Raw genomic sequence first — 15,255 nt, forward strand, 5'->3', positions numbered from 1 at the left:
ACCATTTAAAAGCTTTGCTCACATACAAGCTCTTGGCATTTCTGCTCATTAAACTTCATCTGGTAAATTATCATACACCTGCATCCCAACACGCAGCACACTTTTTTGGTAACAAGTTGTTCTGGCCTGAATCATGTGAAGGTCAGACTGCTGTCTCATTTCATAACTAAGAATGTGTTCATTTAATGTCAATGAGCTGTCTTTGCTTAATAGGTAGTTCTAAACACATGACATAGTATTGTAAATGTAAACATGTAGTAGCATCACAATGACAAGTCTCTTGAAATGATGTCTATGTTATTCATTCTGTCTCAGATTGCATATTATATGAATTGCCTTTTTTCCAAGGCTGAGTTTCCCCAGAAGTAATTCCATATTGTAATTTGAATTAAAAGTAAGAATAATATATTTGTAGTATAACTAAATTTGTGACTGATATGCTGAGCACCTTTAGAACATAACATACTGTTGGCAGTTTATTTTATATATAATTGACACACGTATTCAGCTTAAGATTTTCTTCAAGCCATATACCAAGAAGCTTTATAGAACTTACACTGGGCGGCTCTTGGTTGTTTAGGAGTATACTGGGGATTTCTTGTTTTTGAGATGAAATGCTGAAATTGATGCGAGTTCTTTTTTGTACATTTATAATAAGATGATTCTCATTCAATCATTCCCAATATGATAACATTAGTGGTTTAATATTTTGGTCATGGAGGTCTTTGTCAGTACACTTCAAGATATAGTCAATTGACCACAAAAGCATACTTAAAAAGTTTCAAAAACCAGTGTAGTGTGAGGGATATAGGAATATACTTCAACCCTTTATGTATCACTCCCTTAAGTGCAATGAAGACAACAGCATACACAGAGTCATTCAAGCAATCTTTTTTCCATGCTTTCATAAATGTATGAAGTGAAAGACACCCTAATTTGTGGTACAATGGAAATTATCTTTTGCTATATGCTTCACAGCAGTTTTCAGGGTATAGAAGTGAATGTAGCTGTAGATACAGATTTAGATGAAGATGGGGAGGTCACTGGAGCTTTTTATGGTGAATGTAACATCAATACAAAAGAAATGAACCACTATTGAACCCTTCAGTTGAATCAAAGGAGCAGCTCAGCAGTTCATTACAAATGTACTATTACACTACGCAGGAAGTAAAATATGGTAGAACTTCAGAATATGGACATATGTGTAGACATAAATAAGTCCTGTTTTTAGGACTCTCATCACTCACTGAACATAACTGATAAACACATTGATTTACAGCATCAGTCCTGTGTCTTACATATCAGTTGTTCTATGTATCATTTTATGGCACTATATAGAACACTAAATTGTCCATTTACTGTTACTTCTGCTACTGTGTTGACAAATTTACCACAGCATATGTAGCTTCCATAGTGATTGATGATAGTTGGGAGGTCAGCTGCTGAGAATTTCATGTGTAGTCACACACTAACGTGCTGCAATGAGCAGTTACTATGTAATGTAAGTAGCATTGATTGCTTACGTGAAGGAAGAGTATGGGAGGGGACCATCACTCTTGTCAATAGCGTTATCTCTCTTAGGTTACAGGTGGAGCTCAAGAAGACATTGTTATAAGAAATCAGAGTAACAGCATGCTCCCATAAACTGTATAAAATGTCACTGAAGAGTAACTTAATCCTGTTTTAATTGCACATCAACAGACTGAGAAACAGTGTAGATGATCATTGCAGTGACTACCCCCATTCAACTGTCACAATTTCAAATCAGTGTAAATATTCAAAAAAATTTGAACATTAAACAGTACCATACACTATTATTGAAGGGGAAAGGCCTGCTGCAGTAACAGTGTATTGTCAGATAACACTAATATTCTGTGAAATCCAAGTTCTCAGCTATATAAGGTTCTGATAAACTACTGTGAAGCGGTCACTTCCTTATATCACCTGGGCAGTCACTATTTTCCATAGTTTACATGATAATCCAGATATCATTACTGACTTCTAATAGACAGGATAACATAAGAATGCAAACAGCCCTGGTAAACAAATACCTAACTTCCTACAAAACTGAAACAACCACACATGTAATCAATCAATGGCCTTGCAGTCCCTGATAAAAACATCTATATATAATTATATATACTTGGTTTTTTTTATTCCCTGATACATGTTGTTAATATGAGGGCAAAAGAAACTGCTCCATGGCATTACTTGTGGAGGGCCATCTGACCATGCTACTGGTCTCTGGTCTTGATAAACAATAATCACAAGCAGCAGACAGTTTCTGTGACCTTATTTTGTATATTGTTTACTAATGAATTAATTATGAATTAATTCTTACTCATGAATTAATTATGAATTAATTGTGAATAACAATTAATTTTGCTTATATTTATAGGCAGTGTAAAGGTAATATAAGAAGACTTTTGTATTATTAGCAACTTATGGGAAAATAAGATATTACCAGCTAATCATGAAAAATGCTTACCCAGTTTACCAGAGGAAGCACAAAATAGAAGGGACTAAAATACCATATATGTCTCCACAACAATCTTCTTGAACTCTCACATAGTACAAATCTAAATCCCTTGGATGGTTTTCTCAATTGTATGGTTTGGAGAATACTCTTCACAATAATCTGCTTGTTACTTGTAATGCAATCACTATGACACAATCCCAAAAATTAGTCCCACATGCACTAGTGTTGGCGTACCGCACTGGTCGGGTATGGTAAATTTCTTAGCCAAGATCGGAAGCACAGCACCCAACAGAGACACCAATAACGCATGTGGGTTATCATCCTACACAGACAGTGCAGACTCTTGCATCATTGTCTGAAGCACTAAGGTCATAAAATGATGATTCACCAAACTGTTTCCAGAACATGTAACTACTGGTTACTTACTGACCTGCTCCATGGCATTGCTGGCAGGAGACCACCTGCACCATGTCACTGGTCTATGGGCTTGATAATCAGCACAAAGAGAAGGCAGTCATTGTGGTGCTATTTTTCACATTATTTATTACTGAATTAATTTTAGATAACTATTAATTTGGGAGGTACATACTCGGATGTACAAATTTGCTCTGGGATTTAATATTGCTGAACTATTGCTATGAATCTGATGCCAAGTGATTATCTCTCAAAAGAATGTAACAATTTCACTGTCAACCTTCCCTTGACTAGTAATGACTTAATTCGTTGTATCACTCCAGTGTGGTGCACTCCACTGTGGTTAATGAAGAGCTAGAGAACAGGTGTAGTAGCCTGCATTGGGGAGCTGCCATGATAGTTCACACAGACAGAAGGCATCTTTTTGACTAGGTAGAAATTATTAATTTAAGTCCACAAGGTTCAGTTCCAGGTCCAATATGATTTCTTACATATGTAAATATCTAAATGTTAAAAAAGAACAGTGCATTCAATTTTACATTGAAAGGTACCAACACCAGTATTGATACACTGTGTTACCTATATAGTGCCACCAGTCACACTGAAATTCTTTACACATTTTTTATACTTCCAAACTTTCTCTTTCAAAAATATTTTTTTGTTAATTTTGTTCAACAGTTTTTATAATTTGTAGAAATGACACCATAGAACATGTTATGCAGCTGTTCAATTTATTGTTTATTATGTAAAATGTTTTATGGTGACTGTGTTCCACAGCTTTTATAAATGGTAGAAATGGCATAATGCTGCTCAGTTTATTATTTATTGCAATACAGAAAAAACTGAACACCAGGTTAAGGTGTGATATGATGCCATTTCTACAGTACTTTCTCTTTCTACTTATCACTTCTAAGTGATAGAGTTTGAAATTCACTTTTTTAAATTGTGTGTCAGAACTGTTACAGGTGTTCATGCTTTTATTAAAGGGATAGTGTATGGTGATGTCTTGCCTAAAATATTTTTAACACTACTCTTTGACTTCCACTTGATAAATATTATACAAACATTTAAAGCACTGGATTTTTTGTTAATATAACAAACTCTATGATAATGTTCATGCTGTAATTTTCCACAGCTAGTTTAATATTATGCTCTGGAAGATGCAATGAAATGTCTCACTATGATTAGTAATGTTGAATCTATTTTACTGTGACTAACAGTGCAATATCATAAGTGAGCAACTGGTGAGTAATACACACACTTTGCAGAGAACAGATACTACAAAATTGTATAACCATGGATAGACTATATATTAGATAAACTTCTTTAGGTAGCTATATAGTTTTTTAAGTAGAAAAAATATTTTTAAAATATTCTGCTTACTGTGAGAAGATTCTGGTCCAGCATTTCACCAAGTCTCTGATATGCCACAAATTCATTTACAAGCGTCTTTATGCCTATCAGTTGGGACACATATTCAACTTGTTCAGCTTCTACCCCCATGACATATGTAAATGGAATAAATACTTTTGAGAGAATGAACTGTAAATTAAAATAAATCACAATGTGATTAAAACTACTATTAAATGTCATGATACATTTAATACAGTGTTTATTCTAGCACAAGTTACATGCACTTACTGAAAAATACTAAAACTACAGAAACATAGTTAAATGACTGAAAATGTTAATTCATACATCATCTTTCATAGATTTCAGTTATATGGAATTGATTAAGGATTAGCTTAGCCTGGAGAAGAAGTCATCAATACAATAAAGTTTGACACAATAAAATGTTTTAGTCTGCACAGTTAAAACTCTTACAAACTAACAGAAGGGACATCTGAATTTTTTTCTGTGTTCTTGATAAAATTTAATTGCTAGACCCAAACATGGGTTTGTGTAAAGAAGCCTTTGTAGCAGATAGGCTATTGATGCCTTATCATCAACAACATTAACAGGTGTTCCACTGTAGAACCATTCCTCAAAGGTATGTGAAAACACTGAGAGGAAGAAGATAACATTTAAAGCATGTGTGATTTACGTAAGTCTGGTTTTGAGACTCGCTATTTAAGTCTTTCATAAATACACATTTTTGACTCACTGACTGACTAATATATTCCACTGTCAATGATAAAACATTCAAATTACTGTAGTCTCATTGATGGTGTTGTTATATGAGCTGATGTCACTTCATGGAACACACACCGTCCCTCTATGGAAATTATATCTTCCTAACATAGCGTCCAGTACTTCTTTTTTGCCACTGTGCATTTGCTTCTTTCCTTTTGAATAATTCTCCTGATAGATTTTGTGTAATTCTAAAAGGTCTTTCCTTTTCCCTGGTTTTATGTTCTTAAAATTCAGAATGATAAATTTCACTTTGCATTATAATTTTTTATTACAACCATTTCCCTATAGTACACACCCAAGGGGAAGTTTTATGTTGGGCACAAACTAAGAAAGTGCCAAAGTTACATGAAATGTCAATAGTAGATGGCAAGATGGCAACAAGACAGCTTGTCAAAATATTTCTCCATTTGGACATTTCCACATGGTTGAACACCCAAGTATAAATGTAGAGACTGGGGGGAGAGTCATGGGGGTCACCCAAAAGCATGGGAACTGCACCCTATTGTACTAACTACTAATGTAAACAAATTATTAAAGTTAAATTTTTAAAAATATGCAATTTGCTTTTATTATTATTATTATTATTATTATTATTATGAAATTCCTACACCTCTACAGCATGCTAAATGTGGCTGATCCAGTGATCTCCCAGAATCAAACCCTGGATCTGCATCTGTTATTACTTTGGACATTTCAACAACATCATATATTGGGAAAGCCTAAAATTAACAGAATAACTTGTCTTGTTCCTTTGCTTTGCACAAAGTTATTTCATCTCAAATTTAGACCACAGTTTTTCCACCAAATCTTCTTTCAAAATTTTCCTTATCTGACTTATTGGAAACAGGCTCAAAAATACTTTTTAATATATCTAAGAAGGAATTAAATTCATCGGTTTAGTGTCTGATTACTAAATATTTCACTCTTATTTTTGTGTAAATTCTCTCCAAACATTATTACTGTGTCATTATTGCTGATTCCATTATTCAATACTTCTCTTTATTACCTAAGATCATATTATCAAGATGTTGTCAAAATGAATATTTGGTTACTGACATAGTATTTTCTACCATCCTACTATTAGTGTTGTTATGCAGGATGGGGCAATGATCATTAATGACAAAAAGCATCTTCTGTCGAAACTGTCCACCAAAATCAAAATGAATGACAACTAAATCCCATCTCCCCCACTGCTCCACTATTACTTATACAGATGTCACTATGATCAACAGTCCTCGATCATAGAAAAATAGGGTAGAGGCAACACTGATAGCCAGTGATGGTTAAACAAATCATTAAAATGTTGAAGTGAAATGTTGACATTAACCTCTTTGCTATGTAGCACATCTCTATATTAAATGTTTTTTTGTTGTTATTCTAAATACACAGAGGTGACAAAAGTGATGAGATACTTCCTAATATTGTGTTGGACCTACTTTTGTCAGGCATATTGCAGCAGCTCAATGTGGTATGAACTCAACTAGTTGATGGACATCACCTGCAGGAATATTGAGCCATTCTGTACCTATAGCTGTTCAAATTTGTGTAAGAGTTGCTGGTCCAGGATTTTGTGCACAAACTAACTTCTGATTGATGTCCCATATATGTTTGATGGGATTCATGTAGTGTGATCTAGATGGCCAAATCTTTCACTTGATTGCCCAGAATGTTCTTAAAAGCAGTTGTGAACAACTGTGGCCCAGGGGCATAGCACATTGTCATCCATAAAAATTCCATTTTTATTTGGGAACATGAAGTCTGTGAATGGCTGCAAATGGCCTCCAAGTAGTCATACATAACCATTTCCAGCAAATGGTCAGTTTAGCTGGACTAGAGGACTCAGTCCATTCCATGTAAACACAGCCCACACCATTATGAAACCACCACCAGCTTGCACAGTCCCTTGTTGACAACTTGGGTCTAAGGCTTCTTGGGGTCTGAACCACACTTGAACCCTACCATCACCTTCTAACAACTGAAATTAGGAATCATCTGACCAGACCTCAGTTTTCCAGATGTCCAGATGTGGTCATGAGCCCAGGAGAGGTGCTGCAAGTAATGTCATGCTGTTACCAAAGGCACTTGCATCAGTCATCTGCTGCCACAGCCCATTAATGCCAAATTTCACCACAGCCTTCTGACAGATATGTCCATTGTATGTCCCACATTAATTTCTGTACTTATTTCACACAAGGTTGCTTGACTATAAGCACAGACAACTCGACGCAAACACCGTTGCTCTCAGTCATTAAGTGAAGGCCGTTGGTAACTACATTGTCCATGGTGAGACATAATGCCTGAAATTTGGTATTCTCAGCACATTCCTGACACTGTGCATCTTGGAATATTGAATTCCCAAATGATTTCCAAAATGGAGTGACCCATGCGTCTAGTTCCGCTTCCATTCCACATTCAAAGTTTGTTGATTCCCATTATGTGGCCATTATCATGTTGGAAACCTTTCCACATGAATCACCTGAGTACAAATGACAACTCTGCCAACAAACTATCCTTTTATACCTTGTGTGCTTGATGCTACTGCCACCTGTATAGGTGCATATCGCTATCCCATGACTCCTATCACCTCATTGTACATGTGTCATGATATAGTAATAACATTGTGCATGTGCTTCATGCTGCCCTCTTTTATTTAATCTTCTACAAAAGGTTATGGACCCAGTCCACAGTTCAAGAAAAAAAATGGGTACTGTTATTGTACATCTTGTGACAGCAGAAGCATGTTTGCACATAATGAGATTTTTACTCTGCAGCAGAGTGTGCGCTGATATGAAACTTCCTGGCAGATTAAAACTGTGTGCCAGACCGAGACTCAAACTCAGGACCTTTGCCTTTCGCGGGCAAGTGCTCTACCAACTGAGCTACCCAAGCATGACTCACGCCCCATCCTCACAGCTTTACTTCTGCCAGTACCTTGTCTCCTACTTTCCAAACTTTACAGAAGCTCTCCTGCGAACCCTGCAGAACTAGCACTCCTGAAAGAAAGGATATTGTGGAGACATGGCTTAGCCACAGCCTGGGGTATGTTTCCAGAATGAGCACTTGCCCGCAAAAGGCAAAGGTCCCGAGTTCGAGTCTCGGTCCGGCACACAGTTTTAATCTGCCAGGAAGTTTCATGTTTGCACATGTTGTACGATTTTTACAGTTCACATTGTATGTGGCCAATTGTCAGGTAAATATTGCAGCTGTACATCTGTACTATTTTACATGGCTACAATGGATTTCCAGTCACTGAGAAACAATGTGGGGCTGAAAATGAGACCACATGGAAGTTTGCAGAATGAAACATACTATGTGCATCACACAGTGTGTACAAGGTGTGTATTATTGATATGAAAAAACCAGAAGCACTGTCTGTGGATGCTACAACAACAAAATATACACTAAAACATAAGAAAAGCTGATCATGCAGTTAGTGAGATCATTATTAGAACTGTTGAAGCAAAACTCATGGTATTGTCGGTTGGATGTGAGATTGTGCAAGATATGTGGAACAAGCTACATGCTGTGGTTGAACATAAAACAAAGCAAACTGCACATTCTGTTTGTTCAGAAGTTTTCAGTTTTTATAAGATTTCAGATGAGGACATGGTAAATCACCTCACTCATTTTGAAAACTTTGTTCTTCTCATGCACAAACTCAGAGTGAAACATAATGAATCGTCATTAATGGTATGAGTACTTGACACACTGCTCGCAGTTAAACAAGACAGGCCAGTGGCACTATTCACTATCAATGCAAATTTTAAAATAAATGCAGATGGTACCACTGGATTGAATGTTATTTTGTCAAATAAGTTGCAAATGTTGACATACAAAATGAAGCTGTGTGTGGTGGATTTGGTCACATCCAAAAGAAGGGTAGAAGTGTCAAACAAAAACAAAAATGTGTTCATAGCCAAAATAAAAGTGAAATGCTTGGCCAGGCTTTCATTACTGAAGTATTGAGTGCAGAATTAGACAAGAACTAATTGACTGCTGATTGTGGAGTGATGAATCACATGGCTAAGAATTCTGAGTGGTACACATTCCTTACCAAATTTGCAAAATCACTGCAGATATGTATGAGCAATGATTCGGCTATGAACATGCTAGGAAAAGGGACTATTTACTTTGAAGCTTTTGTCAATGGAGAGTGGATGTAATGCCACATGAATTATATTTTGTATACTCCAGAGGATAAAAAAGAAATCTCTTCTTATCTGTCCTCTGCTATGGACATGGGATTAGACTTTTACTTCATCCAAAGATAAGTGCAATTTCTGAAACAATGTCATTGTTAAAGCATGTGGTATATGTAGTGGCAATTTATTGAAGCTGTTGATGTGAATGACAGAACTAATTCTAGCAGGCTGCTAGATTTGTTACCGGTAGGTTTGGACACCACATAAGTGTTAAAGAGATGCTTAGGAAACTCAAATGGAAATCCCTGGAGGTAAGGCAACATTCTTTTCAAGAGGCACTATTGAGAAAATTTAGAGAACTGGAATTTGAAGCTGACTGCCAAATGATTCTACTACCTCCAACATACACACATCAAAAAAAGTTTTGCATCGCTTCGGTTCCAACAGTTTTGGAACCTGTACAGAAAACTGGAATGAAGATCAACATAATCAGCATTTCCACCCTTTTTATTGCTCATGAAAACCATACATTGCATGTTGTATCATCATACAGCGAGACCTTCAGATGTGGTGGGCCAGAATGTTGTACACACCTCTAATACCCAGTAGCACGTCTGTTTGTATTGATGCATGCCTGTATTCATCATGGCATACTATCCACAAGTTCATAAAGGCACTGTTGGTCCAGATTGTCCCACTCCTCAACGGCGATTTGGCGTAGATCCCTCAGAGTGGTAGGTGGGTCACATTATCCATAAACAGCCTTTTTCAGTCTATCGCAGGCATGTTTGATAGGGTTCATGTCTGGAGAACATGCTGGCCACTCTAGTTGAGAGATGGCATTATCCTGAAGGAAGTCGTTCACAAGACATGCATGATGGGGACGCAAATTTTCATCCATGAAGACAAATGTCTTGCCAATATGCTGCCGATACGATTGCTCTATCAGTCGGAGGATGGCATTCACATATCGTACAACCTTTACAGTGCCTTCCATGACCACCAGTGGCGTACATTGCCCCACATAATGCCACCCCAAAACAGCAGGGAACCTTCCCCTTGCTGCACTCACTGGACAGTGTGTCTAAGGTGTTCAGCCTGACTGGCTTGCCTCCAAACACCTCTCTGACAATTGTCTGGTTGAAGGCATATGTGATACTCATTGGTGAGGAGAACATGATGCCAATCCTGAGCGGTCCATTCAGCATGTTGCTGAGCCCATCTGTACTGCATTGCATGGTGTCATGGTTGCAAAGATGGAGATCGCCATGAACATCGGAAGTGAAGTTGCGCATCATGCAGCCTATTGCGCATAGTTTGAACCATAACATGACGTAATGTGGCTGCACGAAAAGCATTATTCAACATAGTGGCATTGCTGTCAGGGTTCCTGTGAGCCATAATCCATAGGTAGCAGTTGTCCACTACAGTAGCAGCTCTTGGGTGGCCTGAGCAAGGCATGTCATCAACAGTTCCTGTCTCTCTGTATCTGCTCCATGTCCGAACAACATCACTTTGGTTCACTCCGAGATGCCTGGACACTTCCCTTGTTGAGAGCCCATCCTGGCAAAAAGTAACAATTCAGATGTGATTGAACTGCAGTATTGACCATCTAGGCATGGTTGAACTACAGACAACACAAGCCATGTACCTCCTTGCTGGTGGAATGACTGGAACTGATCGGCTGTTGGACCCCCTCCATATAATAGGCACTGCCCATGCATGGTTGTTTACATCTTTGGGCAGGTTTAGTGACATCTCTGAACAGTCAAAGGGACTGTGTCTGCGATACATATCCACAGTCACTGTCTATCTTCAGGAGTTCTGGAAACCGGGGTGATGCAAAACGTTTTTTGATGTGTATACATTGCACATAAGGACCACGAAGATAAGATACGAGAAATTAGGGCTTATACAGAGGCATATAGACAGTTGTTTTTCTCTTGCTCTATTTGTGAGTGGAACAAGAAAGGAAATGACTAATAGTGGTAGGGCATACCTTTCACAACACACCGTATGGTGGCTTGCAGAGTGTCAATGTAGATGTAGATCCTTGTGATCCTAAGGTAAATCTTGCATGAAAGGAATCTCTGAAAATTTGGAATGAACACTTTGGTCATCAGAGCAAATGTCATGTTTAAGTGTTGAAGTTCAAGAGTTTGATGAAGAATTTTGTGAGGCATGTGCTAAGGGGAAGCATCATCAGAGCAGTTTTCAGTCATGACAGCAGTGTGCTACACAGTCTAGAGAAATGATTCATGGTGATCTGTGTGGGAATAAATTACTGAGAGGAGCTTAACATTATCTGTGCTTTTCACATGATTTTTCAAAACTACATAGGGTATATTTCTTCAAGCAGAAGTCTGAGACTGCAGAGAAGATTGCAGAAATGCTGAGCATTGTGAAGAATTTTTGTAGCTGGTTACCAAAAGCATTTGACTGTGATGGTGGATGGGAATTTGAGAATACTGATGAGAAAGATTCAGTGAAATTAAATGTTGTACAATTCAGTGTCCCAAATCATTATATTCCAGGGCAGAACACATGTGTTGAGTATACCAACAAAACTGTTGTGGAACTAGCTAAAAATATGTTGTTAGATCAGGGTTTGCCTAAGCTTTTGTGGGCAGAAACAGTAAACACAGCTGTTTATATCTCAGACAGAACTGGTACAAGTTGTGCGAGTGTGTAAAAAATTAAAAGCTGAACTTAGAAGTGTACAGACTGAACTAAATAAGAAGGAAACAGTAATAATGATTTACAAAGATGTCACAAACGTATGCAATGTGTTGGACAGCATCTTTGCATCTGAAAGCAATCATAATACGTCAAACAACATAAACAATACTGGACAGCCAAGAACAGTGGTTATCATGCACAAGTATGACATATTTGGAAGGCAAAGTAGGCAGTGATCATCTCAGTAATTACAACTTGTAAAAAGACAAGAGTGCATGCAGACAGCCTCTATTGTGAAAAATTAAAATATTTATTTAATCAGACAATCATGTCAGGAATTATGCAGCTTACATGAAAATTTTAAGCATAAATAATTGGCAATACAATCCAGAGAACACTACTGTCAGGATCCCCTATGATTACAGTGCTACATAATTGCAATGATCTTCATACACAACAAAGACCATGTTTTCTTTGAGCAGATGCAAACAGCATTGCAACAAAAAGAACAAAATTCTGCTACTGATGTCCATGTTGCAGATATGCAATATAGGTGTGGCTTATATCACTGGTCATGAGTGAACCAAGAAATTAGGCATAAAATCCTGTGTAAAACTAAGTACAAAAGCAAAAGATCATTATAGTATGTGTTTTGTTGATGTTACTGGAGATAGACACTTGCACACAGCTCATGGGCTCAATCTGAATGCAGAAGGTGACACTTGCACACAGCTCATGAGCTCACTCTGAATGCAGAAGGCAAAGAATTAATTGTCAAAATAATTTTTGTAACAGGTGAACAACAGAGTGCCAAGAGTAACAGTTCTAGAATAATTACAGTGAACAGATTCAGATAGGGAACCACCAATTTTAGATACAGGCACACCAACTATGGCAAAGGAACAGAGAAAACAGGTTGACTCACAACAAATACGTCAGCAAACAGAAATGTAAATGAAGACTCAACACCACTAGCAACACAACAGGCAGTAGCAAAAACATTGAGAACAGCAGCTGTAACATCACTTGCAGAAATTCCACCAGCAGCTTCAAGAAATCCAGCAGCTTTAACTGTAACATCACTTGCAGAAATTCTACCATCAGCTTCAAGAAATCCAGCTGATTTAAATCGTCCAATTAAAGCTAAGGTGGAATACAACAGAGGATGAGGTTTTTAACTCTCAACAGCCAACTGTTGTATCTATTTGCCTTTCAGGACATTTTCCATGCATACATGTATAAAGGATGTCTCTCCTAACAGTCGTCAGGCACATGTTCTTTGGTGTTTTAGCAGATATTTACAGTTTTGTTTTTGCATTGTGTAGCTGAGTCTGCCCAAACAAATAGTGCTCATCATGTATTCCATGTGATGCCCTGTGTCAACAGGAAGCATTGGTTTGTTTCCCATCACAAACAAAATTATTTTAAAAGTGGAATTTTACACACTCATTTGATAAAGTGGTCTCAGATTAGTCTGGTGAGGCATTTGTTATAATGGTATTTATTAACAGGGACAGTAAAACTCTAAGAATAACCAGTACTCCAGCAGAAACAGCACTTCCCTGGCCCTCACTGACTGCTACCACCAAGCATACAGAGCTACTGAGTAGCTGCTGCATTGCTGTTTATTCTTCTTAATACATATCAATAAAACAAATATTACACTAGACTACTCTGGAATCACTCTACCGAATGAGCATGTACAATTCTGCTTTAAAAATATTATGAAAAGGGAAGTTGCCACTCTTTGAAATACTGAGTCACAGATAGGCACAATAGGCACAACAAAAAGACTGTCACAAATAAGCTTTCGGCCAGCAAGACTTTCATCAGAAACAGCAACACACACACACACACACACACACACACACACACACACACACACACACACACTCACGACTGCAATCTCTGGCACCCACCCAGTCGCCACTCCCATCATGCAATGGTGCTGCTGCTCACAGTGTGGCTTCAGTTGCCAGAGACTGCAGTCATACAAGTACATGCATGTGTGAGTGTGTGTGTCATCTATTTTTGATAAAAGCTTTTCTGGCCAAAAGCTTCTTTGTGATAGACTTTTTTGTTGTCCCTATCTGCCCCTCAGCATATATGGTGAGTGGCAACTTCCCTTTTCATAATATTAATACATTCCATCCTGGATTTTCCACTGTTTGATTTCTGCTTTAAAAATTATTTTGTTTGTAATGAGAAACATACCAACAATTTCTGTTGACACTGGGCATCGCATGAAAGACGTGATGAGCACTGTTTCTTTGGGCTGACTCCAGCTACACAATGCAAAAAGAAAATTGCAAATACCTGCTGAAACACCTGAGATAATGCCCCTGATGATTTTTAAGAGAGACACCGGGGTACATCACCAAAGAAATAAAAAAAGAAACAAAAACACTAACTTTCAGGGTTCAAGAATAAACTGAGTGAAATAGATATCTTAATTAACAGTAACAGTGAATTCTTATATGTACACATATTATATATTACTGGGCATTGCACAAGATCTCCTGAAATAGACTATGTTGTGATACTGCAGTTCAGATTGGCACATCACTTTTTGAGAAAAATTCAAGGATGGAGGGAGGAGCTGCACATTTATAAAAGACAACACAACTGCTCCACTATGGGAGATATGCAACTTCCCCAACACTGGAAAAGACATAGAACTGTCTGGAACAGAATTCAGATTCCATTGTTTCTGTAATATCATTCAACACACAAAGAGTGTCATCTACAAGTATAAGATGTCTTGTCCAAGTAGCTGGTGGAATAGGACACACTATATGTTTTGTAACTTTAGGATTCTTTGACCATCGTGTGTTACATATGCTGATAAATTTGCCGATGAGCACATCTAAACACAAAAAAATTATAGCATGATGATTAAACTTCTATGAAAGCAATGAGCATGCTTTTCTGACCTACATGAAGAGACAAAGCAGGTAGACTGTATATCAGTTCCAAACTGTAGACAGTAATTTGAAACTATTTAAATACTTTTTGCTTGTACTTCAACTACCACTTCTGTTTAAAAATTGTATGTACCAATGCGAAATATTTCATGTGGACCATCACAATACCATCACAAACAAAATGTCTCCAGGAATGTAGTTAATGCAGTCAAAGAGCAACAAAATTTTAAACTGCTTGAGTCATCATTGAACAAAAACAGTGGAGTATCTTATACACTGAAGAGTCAAAGAAACTGGTATAGGCATGTGTATTCAAATACAGAGACATGAAGTTGGAGTGACACGGTACTGCTGATACGTCTACATACAACTTCAGCAGGTAACATGTACATAAGCATCCTGTCTGATCACCTGCATCCATCCATGCCCATTCTGCATTCCGATGAACTTGGGCAATGCCAACAGGACAATGCAACACCCTACA

General features: G+C 37.6%; 1 protein-coding gene across 1 annotated transcript in view; it reads right to left on the reverse strand.

Annotated features, from left to right (window-relative positions):
* The window catches only part of LOC126183521 (solute carrier family 28 member 3-like), a 418,615-nt gene that overhangs the window by 25,487 nt on the left and 377,873 nt on the right, over positions 1–15,255 (reverse strand). The window contains exon 13 of the mRNA XM_049925578.1: positions 4,277–4,435. Within this exon, the coding sequence (XP_049781535.1) occupies positions 4,277–4,435 (159 nt within the window). The remainder of the gene's footprint in view (positions 1–4,276; positions 4,436–15,255) is intronic.

Source organism: Schistocerca cancellata, chromosome 4 (genome assembly GCF_023864275.1).
Source record: "Schistocerca cancellata isolate TAMUIC-IGC-003103 chromosome 4, iqSchCanc2.1, whole genome shotgun sequence".
NCBI lineage: Eukaryota > Metazoa > Arthropoda > Insecta > Orthoptera > Acrididae > Schistocerca > Schistocerca cancellata.